This window comes from Zalophus californianus, chromosome 3 (genome assembly GCF_009762305.2).
Source record: "Zalophus californianus isolate mZalCal1 chromosome 3, mZalCal1.pri.v2, whole genome shotgun sequence".
NCBI lineage: Eukaryota > Metazoa > Chordata > Mammalia > Carnivora > Otariidae > Zalophus > Zalophus californianus.
This window is the reverse complement of record NC_045597.1, coordinates 107,125,118-107,141,369: the sequence shown is the minus strand read 5'-3', so window position 1 is coordinate 107,141,369 and position 16,252 is coordinate 107,125,118. Positions and strand designations below refer to the sequence as shown.

The following is a 16,252-nucleotide window of genomic DNA, read 5'->3' as shown; positions in this document are numbered from 1 at the left end:
TCATCTGTTTCACTGATGTATTTCTCTATCTTTTTCCAATACTATGCTGTCTTGGTAACTGTCAATTTATTGGGCCAACTTATTATTTACCTATTTTTTTGTATTCTAGGTATTTTGTATTTCCAAACAAAATTTGGAATTAGCTTGTCAATTTCTAGAAAATGTCTGCTGGGTTTTTATTGGGATTAGGTATAATTTACCAGTTGGAGGAGAGATGATATCTTAATAGTTTTGAATCTTACAAACCATGAATAGGGCATTTCTCTTTATTTGGGGTTTTATTAGTTTCTCTTAACAATGTTTTATAGTTTTTAGGTTCTTATAGCTATTTTTATATAAGTCACTAAGTATTTGTTTATACCACTGTAAAATTTTTTTAATTCTCAATTATTTATTGTTAGTATACAGAATTTTTTGTAGCAATCTCGTATCATACAGCTTTACTAGGTATATTAGTTAGTCTAAGCAGCTTTTTATTTTTTTGTAGAGTCTATTGAATTTTTTATGTGGAAGATTATCTCACCTGCAAATAAATGCAGTTTGATTTCATCCTCTTTTTTTCCCCAATCTGTAACAACAACAACAACAAAAATGTTTTCTTGCCTTATTATAATGGCTAGAAACTCTAGAACAAGTTTGAGTGGAAGTGAGAGTGATCATTCCTCTTGTTCCTGGTTTAGTTTCTATTCTGAGTTTTTATCAGGAAAGGATGGTAGATCCTAAAAATAAATTCTCTGCATTTATTAAAATCTTCCTATGTGTTGTCTTTTGTCTGTTAGTATGGCAAATTATACTAATAGATTTTTTTAAATGTTAAATCAATCTTTATTTCTGGAATAAACCCCACTTCATCATTATGTATTGTCCATTTTATGGTTTTCAAATAACCATTTTTTTAAATGTCATTGATTTTTCTGTATTGTTTTTTTTCTCTTTTTTCTATTTCTTTGATTTCTCTATCTATATTTTATTCCCCTTTCTATACTTTAGGTTTAGCATTTTTGTTGAGGGCATTAATTTGAGACATTTCTTATTCTTTTGTGTCTTTTCTTGCCTAGTAGCTTAGTGGTAAATTTTTCATATTTCCATTAAAATACCTGAGCTCTGTCCTGGGAAGCAGTTAAACTGTTTGGGAACAGTTTAATCCTTTGAGGTCTTCCTTTAGGTTTTGTTAGGAGTAGAGCAGAGTTAGTCTAGGGTAATTAATTGACATTACTGAGGCAAGACCCTTCCAGCTACTCTATTCAGACTCCCATGAATTGGAAAGTTTTCTAGTCTCGTTGGTGTTAACAAGCACAATTCGTGGACCTGTGTGAATTTTGGGAACTCTTCTAATTCTTGTTGCTTCAGATGCTTGTGCATGTGCATAGTACTTCGCTGAATTCCTTAGGAGAGCCCTAGCAGATATCTAGAGTTCTCTTTCTATTACATTCTCTTCCCTGTGAGATCTAACCCCATTGTCCTCCTTTAAATCTCAGCCCTATCCCACTCAGGGTATTGCCTAAGTTCTGTGGGATTCTTCTCTGCCCTGCTGCTACCTGAATCTCTCTCAGGCCTTTAGGCATGGCCATAATGAGACACACTCAGTTTATTTCCTAAATTAATTAGGAATCCTTGTCCTTTGTTACCTGATTCCAATGTACTGAAAAGCCTTGTTTTATATATTTTGTTCAGTTTTATAGTTGATTTATTAAGAAGGTAAACTAGTCCTTTATTTTGGACTAAGTGGAAGTTTGGTATTTACCTTTGAACTTTAATTGCCAATACATACATATCTGGCTTGATCGTTCATGGTGAAAATTTCCTGAAGGAAACACCTGGGTCTTTTTTTTTTGTTTAAAAAAGTTTTATTGTTATGTTATTCACCATACATTACATCATTAGTTTGTGATGTAGTGTTCTATGATTCATTGTTTGTGGATAACACCCAGTGCTCCATGCAGAACATGCCCTCTTTAATACCCATTACCAGGCTAACCCATCCATCCACCCCTCCCCCTCTAGAAACCTCAGTTTGTTTTTCAGAGTCCATCATCTCTCATGGTTCATCTCCCCCTCCAATTTCCCCCCTTTATTCTTCCCCTCCTGCTATCTTCTTTTTTTTCCTTAACATATATTGCATTATTTGTTTCAGAGGTACAGATCTGTGATTCAACAGTCTTGCACAATTCACAACACTTACCATAGCACATACCCACCCCGATGTCTATCACCCAGCCACCCCATCCCTCCCACCCCCCACCACTCCAGCAACCCTCAGTTTGTTTCCTGAGATTAAGAATTCCTCATATCAGTGAGGTCATATGATACATGTCTTTCTCTGATTGACTTATTTCATTCATCATAACACCCTCCAGTTCCATCCACGTCGTTGCAAATGGCAAGATCTCATTCCTTTTGATGGCTGCATAATATTCCATTGTGTGTATATATATATATATATATATATATATATATATATATATATATATATATATACACCACCTCTTCTTTATCCATTCAACTGTCGATGGATACCTTGGCTCTTTCCACAGTTTGGCTATTGTGGACATTTCTGCTATAAACATTGGGGTGCCCGTACCCCTTCGGATCCCTATATTGGTATCTTTGTGGTAAATACCCAGTAGTGCAATTGCTGGATCGTATGGTAGCTCTATTTTCAACTTTTTGAGGAACCTCCATACTGTTTTCCAGAATGGTTGCACCCGCTTGCATTCCCACCAACAGTGTAGGAGGGTTCCCCTATCTTCGCATCCCAGCCAACGTCTGTCGTTTCCTGACTCGTTAATTTTAGCCATTCTGACTGGTGTGAGGTGGTATCTCACTGAAGTTTTGATTTGGATTTCCCTGATGCCGAGTGATGTTGATCACTTTTTCATGTGTCTGTTGGCCATTTGGATGTCTTCTTTGGAAAAGTGTCTGTTCATGTCTTCTGCCCATGTCTTGATTAGGTTATTTGTTCTTTGGGTGTTGAGTTTGATAAGTTCTTTATAGGTTTTGGATACTAGCCCTTTATCTGATACGGCATTTGCAAATATTTTCTCCCATTCTGTCGGTTGTCTTTTGGTTTTGTGGACTGTTTCTTTTGCTGTGCAAAAGCTTTTTATCTTGATGAAATTTCAATAAGTTCATTTTTGCCCTTGCTTCCTTTGCCTTTGGCAATGTTTCTAGGAAGAAGTTGCTGTGGCTGAGGTCAAAGGGGTTGCTGCCTGTGTTCTCCTTTAGGATTTTGGTGGATTCCTGTCTCACGTTTAGGTCTTTCAACCATTTCGAGTCTATTTTTGTGTGTGGTGTAAGGAAATGGTCCAGTTTCATTCTTCTGCCTGTGGCTGTCCAGTTTTCCCAACACCATTTGTTGAAGAGACTGTCTTTTTTTCCATTGGATATTCTTTCTTGCTTTGTCAGAGATTACTTGACCATAGAGATGAGGGCCCATTTCTGGGCTCTCTATTCTGTTCCATTGATCTATGTGTCTGTTTTTGTGCCAGTACCATACTTTCTTGATGATGAAAGCTTTGTAATAGAGCAGGAAGTCCGGAATTGTGATGCCGCCAGCTTTGCTTTTCTTTTTCAACATCCCTCTGGCTATTCGGGGTCTTTTCTGGTTCCATACAAATTTTAGGATTATTTGTTCCATTTTTTGAAAACAGTTGATGGTATTTTGATGGGGATTGCATTGAATGTGTAGATTGCTCTAGGTAGCACTGACATCTTCACAATATTTGTTCTTCCAATTCATGAGCATGGAACATTTTTCCATTTCTTTGTGTCTTCTTCAATTTCTTTCATGAGTATTTTATAGTTTTCTGAGTACTGATCCTTTGCCTCTTTGGTTAAATTTATTCTTAGGTATCTTATGGTTTTGGGTGTAAATGGGATCGACTCCTTAATTTCTCTTTCTTCTGTCTTGTTGTTGGTGTATAGGAATGCCACTGATATCTGTGCATTGAAATTCTATCCTGCCACTTTACTGAATTCCTGTATGAGTTTTAGCAGTTTTGGGGTGCAGTCCTCTGGGTTTTCCACATAAAGTATCATATCATCTGCAAACAGTGAGAGTTTGACTTCTCCTTTGCCGATTTGGATGTCTTTGATTTCTTTTTGTTGTCTGATTGCTGTGGCTAGGACTTCTAATACTATGTTGAATAGCAGTGGTGATAGTGGACATCCTTGCCACGTTCTTGACCTCAGGGGGAAAGCTCTCAGTTTTTCCCTATTGAGAATGATATTCACTGTAGGTTTTTCATAGATGGCTTTTATGATACTGAGATATGTACCCTCTATCCTTATCCTATGAAGAGTTTTAATCAAGAAATGATGCTGTCCTTTGTCAAATGCTTTTTCTGCATTTATTGAGAGGGTCATAGGTTTCTTGTTCTTTCTTTTGTTAATGTATTGTATCACGTTGATTCATTTGCAGATGTTGAACCAACCTTGTAGTACAGGGATAAATCCCACTTGGTCGTGGTGAATAATACTTTTAATATACTGTTGGATCCTATTAGCTAGTATTTTGGTGAGAATTTTTGCATCCATATTCATCACGGATATTGGTCTGTAATTCTCCTTTTTGATGGGGTCTTTGGTTTGGGGATCAAAGTAATGGTGGCCTCATAAAACTAGTTTGAAAGTTTTCCTTCCATTTCTATTTTTTGGAACAGTTTCAGGAGAATAGGTATTAATTCTTCTTTAAATGTTTGGTAGAATTTCCCTGGGAAGCCATCTGGCCCTGGGCTTTTGTTTGTTGGGAGATTTTTGATGACTGCTTCAATTTCCTTAGTGGTTATAGGTCTCTTCAGGTTTTCTATTTCTTCCTGGTTCAATTTTGGTAGTTGATACATCTCTAGGAATGTACCCATTTCTTCCAGGTTATCTAATTTGCTGGCATAGAGTTGCTCATAATATGTTCATATAATTGTTTGTATATCTTTGGTGTTGGTTGTGATCTCTCCTCTTTCATTCATGATTTTGTGGATTTGGGTCATTTCTCTTTTCTTTTGGATAAGTCTGGCCAGGGGTTTATCAATTTTGTTAATTCTTTCAAAGAACAAGCTCCTAGTTTCGTTGATCTGTTCTACTGTTCTTTTGGGTCCTATTTCATTGATTTCTGCTCTGATCTTTATTATTTCTCTTCTCATGCTGGGTTTAGGCTTTATTTGCTCTTTTTTCTCCAGCTCCTTTAGGTGTAGGATTAGGTTGTGTATTTGAGACCTTTCTTGTTTCTTGAGAAAGGCTTGTATTGCTATATACATTCCTCTTAGGGCTACCTTTGCTGCATCCCAAAGATTTTGAACAGTTGTGTTTTCATTTTCATTGGTTTCCATGAATTTTTTAAATTCTTCTTTAATTTCCTGGTTGACCCATTCATTCTTTACTAGGATGCTCTTTAGCCTCCACGAGTTTGAGTTTTTTCCGACTTTCCTGTTGTGATTGAGTTCTAGTTTCAAAGCATTGTGGTCTGAAAATATGCAGGGAATAATCCCAATCTTTTGGTACCGGTTGAGACTTGATCTGTGACCTAGGATGTGATCTAGTCTGGAGAATGTTCCATGGGCACTAGAGAAGAATTTGTATTCCATTGCTTTGGGATGGAATGTTCTGAATATGTCTATGAACTCCATTTGGTCCAGTGTGTCGTTTAAAGTCTTTATTTCCTTGTTGATCTTTTGCTTAGATGATCTGTCCATTTCAGTCAAGGGGGTGTTAATGTCCCCCACTATTATTGGATTGTTGTCAATGTGTTTCTTTGCTTTTGTTATTAATTGGCTTATTTAATTGGCTGTTCCCATGTTAGGGGCATAGATATTTACAATGTTATATCTTCTTGTTGGATAGACCCTTTAAGTAGGATACAGTGTCCTTCCTCATCTCTTATTACAGTGTTTTGTTTGAAATCTTATTTGTCTGATATAAGGATTGCCACCCCAGCTTTCTTTTGGTGTCCATTAGCATGGTAAATGGTTTTCCACCCCCTCACTTTCAATCTGGGCATGTCTTTGTGTCTAAAATGAGTCTCTTGCAAACAAAATATCGATGGGTCTTGTTTTTTAATCCAATCTAATAGCCTGTGTCTTTTGATTGGGGCATTTAGCCCATTTACATTCAGGGTAACTATTGAAAGATATGAATTTAGTGCCGTTGTATTGCCTGTAAGGTGACTGTTACTGTATATTGTCTGTGTTCCTTTCTGGTCTATGCTGCTTTTATACTCTCTTTGCTGAGAGGACCCCTTTCAATATTTCTTGGAGGACAGGTTTCGTGGTTGCAAATTCCTTAATTTTTTTGTTTGTCCTGGAAGCTTTTGATCTCTCCTTCTATTTTCAATGACAGCCTAGCTGGATATAATATTCTTGGCTGCATATTTTTCTCGTTTATTGCTCTGAAGATATCATGCCAGTCCTTTCTGGCCTGCCAGGTCTCTCTGGATAGTTCTGTTGCCAACCTAATGTTTCTACCTTTATAGGTTACATATCTCTTCTCCCAAGCTGCTTTCAAGATTTACTCTTTGTCTCTGAGACCCTTAAGTTTACTATTAGATGTCGGGGTGTTGATGTATTTTTATTGATATTGAGAGGGGTTCTCTGTGCCTCCTGGATTTTGATGCCTGTTTCCTTCCCCACATTAGGGAAGTTCTCTGTTATAATTTGCTCTAATATACCTTCTGCCCCTCTCTCTCTTTCTTCTTCTGGGATCCCAATTATTCTAATGTTGTTTTGTCTTATGGTATCGCTTATCTCTCAAATTCTGTCCTTGTGATCCAGTAGTTGTTTCTCTCTCTTTTTCTCAGCTTCTTTATTTTCCATCATTTGGGCTTCTATATCGCTGATTCTCTCTTCTGCCTCATTTATCCTAGCAGTTAGTGCCCCCATTTTTGATTGCACCTCATCAATAGCCTTTTTGATTTCGACTTGGTTAGATTTTAGATCTTTTATTTCTCCAGAAAGGGTTTCTCTAATAACTTCCATGCTTTTTTCAAGCCCAACTAGTATCTTTAAAATCATTATTCTGAACTCTAGGTCTGACACGTACTAATGTCCGTGTCGATTAGGTCCCTTGCAGACGGTACTACATCTTGTTCTTTTTGTTGAGGTGATTTTTTCCATCTTGTCATTTCGTCCAGAGGAGAATAGATGAATGAGAGAACAAAATGCTAACAGGGTAAAATCATCCCCAGAAAATATACTCTAAACAATCAGAAAAGACCTGAAACCAGGGGAAAAGAAATGGAAAGAAAGAAAAAAGAAAGAGAAAAAAAAAAAAGAAAAAGAAAAAGATAAAAACAAACAAAAACAGAACAAAACAAAACAAAAAAACAGAATATGATCAAGTATGATCAGCCTGGTGCATAGATCAGTGCCACACACTAGATTTTGGGTGTATTTTGGTCTGTTAGAAGAAAGTGCCTCCCAAAATTTTAAAGAAAGAAAGACTTATATATGTACAAAATAAGGAAGGGATGGAATATGACTGCAAAGATGAAAATTATAAAAAATTTTCTAAAAGGAATTGATAAGATAAGAGGTTGTTTGAAAAAAGAAAGAAGAGGATTTAAAAACAAAAAAAGGGGGAGAGAATGTGATAAGGCAGGAGACTAGATCAAAGTCATACACTGGAGATTTAGGGTATATTTTAATCTGTTAGAAGAAAGTGTATCTCAAAATTTTAAAGAGAGAACAACTTATATATATATATGCCATACATAAGGGTAACTACTATGAAGGGATAGATTATGACTATAAATGAAAAATAAAAATATTTTTTAAAAAAGGGATTGATAAGACCTTGGTTGAAAAAGGGAAAACGAAAAATTCAAAAAAAATTAAAAAAAAAATTAACCTTGTAAGACTAAAGAATCATGGGAAAAAGCCATGAATTGTAATGTGCACTATTCCCCAGCGCTGGAGTTCTGCCACTCTCATTGATCGGTAAACTGGGTCTTGGGTGGCTGGTTTGCCGATCCTCTGGGGGAGGGGCCTGTTGCAGTGGTTCCCAAATGTCTTTGCCGGAGGTGTAATTGCCCCGCCCTTGCCGGTCCGGGCTATACAGTCTGCTTGGGTTTGCTCTCGGGAGCTTTTGTTCCCTGCAAGCTTTCCGTCCAGCTTTGGAGGACGAGAGTGAAAATGGCAGCCTCCCAATCTCCACCTCGGAGGAGCCGAGACCTCGGGGCCCCGCTCCTTAGTGCGACCCCAGAGAAAAGCAGCCAGTCACTCCCGTGTTCCCGGTCTCCAGCCGCACTCTGTGCTCACCTGGCCTGTGACTGGGCGTTTCTCTCTCTGGCACCGGACTCGGATGGCAGTCTCCAAACCAAGCAGATCCCTGTGGTGCGCTCCCGCACCACTCCTCCCAGGGGAGGAAGGGGAGTCTCCCCGGATCTGCCGCTTGTTGGGTCCCTGCTGGAGGAGAGTGGCTTGACTCTGTCGACGATCACAGTTTATGGCAACCCCAAGCTGAGAGCCTGTGCCTCGGCTCTTCTGCTGAGCCGCGGGCTCTGCAGCCGGGTTCCCTGCTCTGATACCTGGGAGCTCCGCTGCACTCAGGCACCCCTGGTCTTTCTATGACCCCAAGGGTCCTGAGACCACACTGTCCCGTGAGGGTTCCACCCCCTGCTTAGCCACTGGAGCGACGTCCCTCAGCGGAGCCGACTTCTGAAAGTTCCAATTTTGTGCTCTGTGGCTCTATCACTTGCCAGAAGCGGCCGGCGGAGGCCCCTCCCCCGCCATCTATCCTCCCGAATATCGCCTCGGATTCACTTCTCCGCATGTCCTCCCTTCCAGTAAGTGGTCGCTTCTCTGTTCAGAGAGTTGTTGCTACTCTCCTCTTCGATCTCCTGTTGAGTTCGTAGGTGTTCAGAATGGTTTGATCCCTATCCAGCTGAATTCCTAAGACCAGACGAAATCCAGGTCTCCTACTCCTCTGCCATCTTGTTCCGCCAGGAAAAACCTGGGTCTTATAGTTCTTTATATTCCTTTTATATTTTGAGAGCCTGATGAGTGTTCACTGGATGTTTGGTGATTCTTAATAAAGATAAATGTTTATTAGTAATCATAATCTCATGTTTTTGACCTGGTGATTTTGTTTCATAATACTGAAAAAATGTAGTTACTTATATGAACTGAATGATTAGTAAATAGAAATATACTTAAAATATTAAATAAACATATTGTAAACACTAAGAATGATTAAAACATTTAAATAAGCTATAAAGAATTTTATGATAATACATTTAGTAAAATGCATTTTTATCTGATGATTTTTATTGATTAAATCCAATCATATTTTTAAAAATTTTTTGAAGCAAAACTAGGTGTGGATATAGGAATATCTATAATTCATTTAATATATATATTTAAATTTATTTCAGGTGATTGTCAAATCTGGGCCAGGAACTTTCCTCAGTTTAGCTGTTTATGACAATTATATCTTCTGGTCAGACTGGGGAAGAAGAGCTATTTTGCGTTCCAACAAGTACACAGGAGGAGATACAAAAATTCTTCGTTCTGATATTCCACATCAACCAATGGGAATCATAGCTGTTGCCAATGACACCAATAGCTGTAAGTTACACTAGAAACTAAATGTATTTCCTAATTATATAATCTCTCAAAAAATTATGTTTTCTGGTACTACTTAGTTGGATTTTGTTTTCTTAAAGTTCCTGGGGATAGTGTTTAGGATTTGACTATTCAATACATTAAAATTATCTGAAATGCTCAAGGTAACTTCTGTAGTTTTTAATTTATCACCAGAAGAACAATTCCTTTTTAATCACTTGTTTCTGGAAATTTATTCTCTCTCACTCTCAATCTTTGAATATTCAAATCAAGTTGTTTCCATGAAAATAATACGTCTTGATAAATAAGCTTTACATCTGGGCTTAAAAGTTCTTTAATCACTGGAATATCTACAAAAATTGCAGCCTGAAGTGTCAGTGTGTTTTTAAGTGATACCAGTTCATTTGATGCCATGGCATCCTTGACTAATGTTCTAGAAGATGTAATGACTTATGTTACATGTTTTTCTAATGTTCTTATCTCTTGTGATATTTGGATTTTTAAAAGTCCTGAATCTTCCTTGTTTGTATCTTTGAGAGATGGGGGCAGCCTAACAGTTTACTGTTAATTTCTATCTAACATAGAATAGAAATCCAATATAAAATGTTACCAATAAAGCCTCTTCATTGCAGGTGAACTTTCTCCATGTTCCTTATTAAATGGAGGTTGCCATGACCTGTGCCTTTTAACTCCTAGCGGGAGAGTGAATTGTTCCTGCAGGGGGGATCGAATATTACTAGATGACAACAGATGTGTGAGTAAGTAAACACAATGAAATGTGATATGACATAACTCCTCAAAAGGCACACATGGACATTGAAATTGTTTTAGTGTTCATGAAGTTGTACTCTCTTCTAATCTTAGAGGCCCAGTTGGCATATCTCTCTATTCTAAAAAGAACTCGATTCACCATTCTACTTAGTTGTAACACCATATGATAGATAATAACCAGAACAGTGACAAATGGTGTACTCCCTATTGCGGGCTGGAAGGTGTTGGATTAGTTAGAGAAATACCTGCAAATCATCTGAAGAGTTGTGGTTACCACTTTGAGAATTAAGTCAATTGCAAAATTAATTAAAGCTGAAATAAACCAGTATATAGGCAGTAGATCAGTAACCTTGTAGTAAAACTACTCAGTCCCTCACAGTATGTAAATGAGAGAGAATGGCTCATGCAGCTTATTTGTAATCATTTCCAAACGGTTAATTAAGAATGTAACATTGCAGCCTTGCATGATGTTTATATCTCCCAAAAGGCATTATAATCTTTAATTAGTACCATTACAGTATACACTTATTAGCAGCTAAATTTTCAAACTGTTTTCAAAATAAATAAGGGTTCAAGTGTTCTAATATTGCCATGAGAAATTAGTCAGCAACATAAAGAATGTTAATTTATTTTTAACATTAAGACTGTTTGTGTATAAGAAAGACGAGAGACAAACATCTTGTTGGAAACTGGTGAACTCACTCTCAGGATGTGGCAATTGTTCTGCTTTTTTTTTTCTCTTCTCTATAACTTCATCTTTTATCTTCATTTTAGAAAATCAACAGAGCTGGATATGTGTACATTATAAAAATAAGTATCAGATGGTATAAGTATATTTCATCTTTATCTTCATTCTTCTTTTGGTCTTTATTTATCAGGAGGATCTTCTCTTTTATCTGTTGTGTACCTTAATACACCTAAATACCTTTAACATTGTTTTCTTTACTTTGAAAACTATTGCACCTAAGACAAGAATATACACATATCTTTTCACTTTGCAAATTGGTACCACAGCCCAAGGGACACCTCTTAGCGAAAGAAGTAAAAGACTTTTATTTAAGACTGTGCCAGTGCAAACAAGGGAATGATGCAATTGGTCAGTAAGCTTTAAATGAAGACAGCAAATTTTAATAATTCAGGCCACAAATTCCCGTATTTCTTAGTAACCTAACACTTCTTTGAATTGCTCAGGCAATTGCTTAAACTCTCTCTTTCAGTTTGCTTTTGTGGTTTCAGCTGTAATGGTCTGGACCTGATGCCATCTGTAAGCCTGGAGTGTTAGCCATGCATTAGAATCACCAATCTTTCTTTCACAGGTCACTACAGGCTAGCAGAAAAGCAAAATAGCAAGGCTTATTTGTACACAGTGGATGCCTGTCCTTGCTCCAAAATAGATTGGATACATCTGTCCCTGCTAAGCCACTTGCTTCTCTCTATTGATGAGAAGGAATGAATCAGAAAGAAAACTACCTTTTAAACCAGCACAGTTGTACTCACATGCAACTGTAGAGTGATACTGGATTCCTCAGAGCTGACAGACCTTTCTAGAAGCATCCTGTATCCATGGTGCATTCATATTGAAATCCTGTGGTCCAGCAGAGAGATTGGAGAGTAACTTCTTGTCAAATCCATCTTTGGGAAATGAGGATGTTTCTGGCATATCTATGTCCACATCTGAATTAGTTCACCCAGGGCAGTTCAAGCATGTTAATGGCAGTGTTGACGGGGTGAAAGACCATTTACTAACACCTCCCTCAGGACAAGGGAAGGAAAATCAGGTGTTGTCATAACTCTTGACAGAAAGATTAGGCAATTACATTTTATACAACATTCCTAACCTTATCAACATCCACAACAGAAATAAGAATAACAAATATAATTTAAGCAATTATCTTGTAAGAGAGTTAGAGGACAGCTGAACCATATTTTTGTTTCTGCAAAGAAGCATAAAATACTCAATGCTATTTCAAATGAACATACCTAAACAAGAATTGTGTTTATGTAAGATTTGATTTTACACAATAAAAACATTTTTGTTGTATTTTTCCCTCAAAGGCGTGATTATAAAAGCAAAATTTGCATTTTCAATCATAACAGCTAGTTTTCATTAGAAGTGAGAAGTTAAACAAGATGTGTTGAAAGTAGACAGAATAAGTTGGGAAAGTCAATAGCCTCTCAGTAAGTGAATTTTGTTCAGTTCATGCTCAAATGTGATCATATGCGGTAATGTCAGTACCCTTCTTAACACTTGTTCCTTTGAAGTTAAAGATATTTTTAGACTTTTGAATTCTTTGTTACTTTCTCTAAAATGCCTTTCTACCTGACCAGTCAAATTTAGTCTGCACCAAGAAAAAAAAAATTTTTTTTGGAAAGTGAAAAAAATGAATATTGGAAGAGTTCAGTTGGAAGTCATAGATAATAGATAAATAGATAATCTGTAAAATGAGATAAATTCTAGGAATAATAAAGAAATAAAACACTTGAAACTTCACATAGTATTAGTAGCTGTGTAATTGAATATTTCTAAAATACAGTTTGAAAAGAAATTGATAGTAAATTATAAAATTAAGCTATGTTTTCTGCATTAGTAGAGATAAATGAATTCCAATTACCTCCAATATAATTAGCATGACTGGATTTCACTGTACAGTTACTCAACAAGCAATGGAGTGAGTACAAGCAAGCAAACAACACATAATGTGAGCACAAAATTGGATTCCAAATGTTTGCTGGTGAATCTATTACTTAAGAATAAAAATAGGTCTATTTTCCTCAGGAGAGATCTTTCTAAAACAGGGGTCACATACTGGCATTCCAGGGATGATACCTAGCTGTAGAAAGATGTTTTTTGTTTGTTTGTTTGTTTGTACTTTGTTGCTATTGGTCTGGGCTCACAGATTGGGCAAGTCACATAAAAACTCAGGCTTTTAATTTCTTACAAAAATCTTGAGATTTAGAAGTGGGACATGATGGCAGTGGTCATTTGGAGCCCATAAGCTTCCGGTGCACATGCTTCAGTTCAACCCACAGTTTCCTGTGCCTCTCCCATCCAAGTACAAACCAGGCCCGACCCTGCTTAGCTTCCAAGATCAGACGAGATCGGGCACGTTCAGGGTGCTATGGCTGTAGACTCCTGTGCCTCTCCCCTCGCAATTCCAGTACTTCTGAATTATGAAAGCTGCTACTGAGAATTCCTAAAATGATAGCTGGGGAGAAAGATCAGTTGGAGGTAGATTTAGATGAGATGAATCAAGTCAAGCATAAAAATATGAGAACTCTACACCTGACACTAATGTTTCAACTATACTGAAACAAAAATAAATAAAGAAACAAAAATGAAAACTCTATGTACTGGAAAATTTCAGTGAATTGAAGAATATGTTATAGTTTTCAATAAGAAAACACACAAAAAAAACCTCTCTCAATATGTACAGAACTCCTTTAACTGGCTCTTTTTTACTATTTATTTTTAAGGTAGACTGCTAAGCAAGATCACCCAAATGTAAGCCCATCCTTCTTTCCACACATACACAGTCACAAAATAATTAGTAAAATATACAAATAGGTAAAAAAGAAAAATGAAGTGAGGCAATTCCTAAAAATTTTAAAAATGGAATGTAAAAACAGAAAACATAAAGGTGTTCCTTTTAATTTTTTTGGATAAAGAAATGCCATAAACCATTGCCCTTTATTTGATTTTATATTTTGATAAGTTTTAGTTTAGTTTTATAATAAAGATTAAGGAAAAAAATTGTCATGGTATCAGAAATGTTTGTTATTGAGTCAAAACATTGATCCCTTTCAGCTAAAAATTCATCTTGCAACATGTATTCAGAGTTTGAGTGTGGAAACGGAGAGTGTATTGACTATCAGCTCACCTGTGATGGCGCGCCTCACTGTAAGGATAAGTCAGACGAAAAACAGCTCTATTGTGGTAAGTGTCTCATATGTGATGTATGTCCTCACTTCAGAGAGAAGTTTGTAATTACTTTCATAGTTTTTGGTTTGATTGTCTCCATTTAGTTCACATGTATGATTTCCTTAATGTCTCTCATTAACATGTAGGTCTAACGTAATTGATTTTGGCTTTGTGTTCTTGTTCAAATGGGACTCCTTATGTCCTATTTGGGACCCACGACATTCAGTGAAGAATTTCCTCATGGCTTTCCATCTACAAAGTTCAAGTTTAAATACAACAGGGGCCTTTCTTTTAAGCTGTCTAGTTACTCATCATGTAGCGATAAGTTTGAGGCTTACATTCCTAAAAATGTAAGGCAGAAATATTAGTTACTGGTGGATATTGTAAGTTTACTCGGCAGCAAAGTTCTGCTATCAGTCAGTAATAGCATGCTGTTGAGTTGATACCAAAGTGTTGTCCTTATTCTTGCCTCCAGGATTGGCCCAGGGTTAGTGTCTTTGGGCACAAAGTCTGATTGCATTAACCATCCTCCTCATCAAGCATGGAATTCCTCCAGCTGTGCCTCTGTAGGTGACACTAAGTGATAGTCAACCGTTCACTCTCTCGGGGGTAGAGATTGGCTTTTTGAGCCCAGTAAGCAACTGATATTTGCCTTCATCCCAACAATATTTTTCCTGGAAAGTTGTATATGTGTAATCATTAATAGTTATTGTAGAATTGTTCCAGGTTATTTCTAAATTGGTATGATTTATTTTTGCACTATAATATTAGAGTATTGGTATCGTATGCTCTATAAAATTCAGGAATCTGTATGTGGAGGTGCTATATTTGATTTCTACTTTTCTCTTTTGTTCTATTAGATAATAATTATACCTAAATAATCAGAGTCGTTAAAATAAGAGGAAGGTAGGGTTTGGGAAATTTGCAGACAGTTCTCGCATTCTTTCATGTTGCAGGATCACACACTCTCAGTTAAAATGATAGTCAGATATAATTTGTCCATGACTGATCTGTAACTAAAATTTTAGTGAATTTACCTCAAATGGCATATTCATTTGAATGGTTATACCCTATACACTATTAAAATATTAAAAGATATAAAAATATAATAATAATGGTGAGCTTGCAAATTTGCATTTATTATGAATTGTCTTGAGAATATATTTCACATTATTTTTACCTTCTGAGAAGCAAGATAATATTCACATGGGCAGGGGTTGGCAACCTTTAACTGCAAAGGGTTAGCTAGTTAAGTATTTTAGGTTTTGTGGGCCAAAAATGCTCTCTGTGAAATATCCTTTATTTAAAAAATCTTGTTTTACAACTATTTCAAAATATAAAAACCATTCTTAGTGTCAGAGCTATACAGAAACAGGCTCCCAGGCTGCATTTGGCCTGTGGGCTGTAGTTTGACAACCCAGGTAGATTCTAGGCTTTGTAATCACACCTGAGGTTAAATCTTTGTTCCTAACCCTACTAGTGTATGACTATTAAGAGCAAGGGTAATTCTCCATATTTTAGTTTCTCACTACAAAACTTTGTTTTGTAGTGAGAAACTAAACCTAGTTTGAATGTTGGTTTAGAGCACTAAATAAACAAATGTATGTTTATATTTGCTCCATATAGAGCCAGGCACAAAATTAGTGTTCAGTAAATGGCAGCTATTATTATTCTAAGTGGTACCTTCTGCCCGAAATTGGAAAATGTCAGGGGACTCTCTTTAAGGTAAATAGAATTCAGAAGGCAATTATTCTTCTCCTTAGGAAATTCTGATAGACATTTTTAGATGATTTTTAAGAGAAATTTATGGATATTTAGGTAACCCTCTGATTCATTGATTCAGGAATACATATTTTACCACTTTTTTTTCTTGTTATGAAAGCCTTATGAAATGCAGAGGAGATAGGAGATAGATCTTAGGACTTATTACTTAGGACTAAGACATGAGAATGTCTTAGGACTTTTGAGTTAGGACTTATTTCTTGAGAGTTGCATATGTGTTTATTTCTGT

General features: G+C 36.6%; 1 protein-coding gene across 1 annotated transcript in view; it reads left to right on the top strand.

The window, feature by feature from the left end:
* LRP1B (LDL receptor related protein 1B) overlaps positions 1-16,252 on the top strand; it is a 1,883,216-nt gene that overhangs the window by 1,568,448 nt on the left and 298,516 nt on the right. Inside the window, 3 exon segments of the mRNA XM_035726875.1 lie at positions 9,362-9,554; positions 10,184-10,309; positions 14,128-14,256. Of these exon segments, the coding sequence (XP_035582768.1) occupies positions 9,362-9,554; positions 10,184-10,309; positions 14,128-14,256 (448 nt within the window).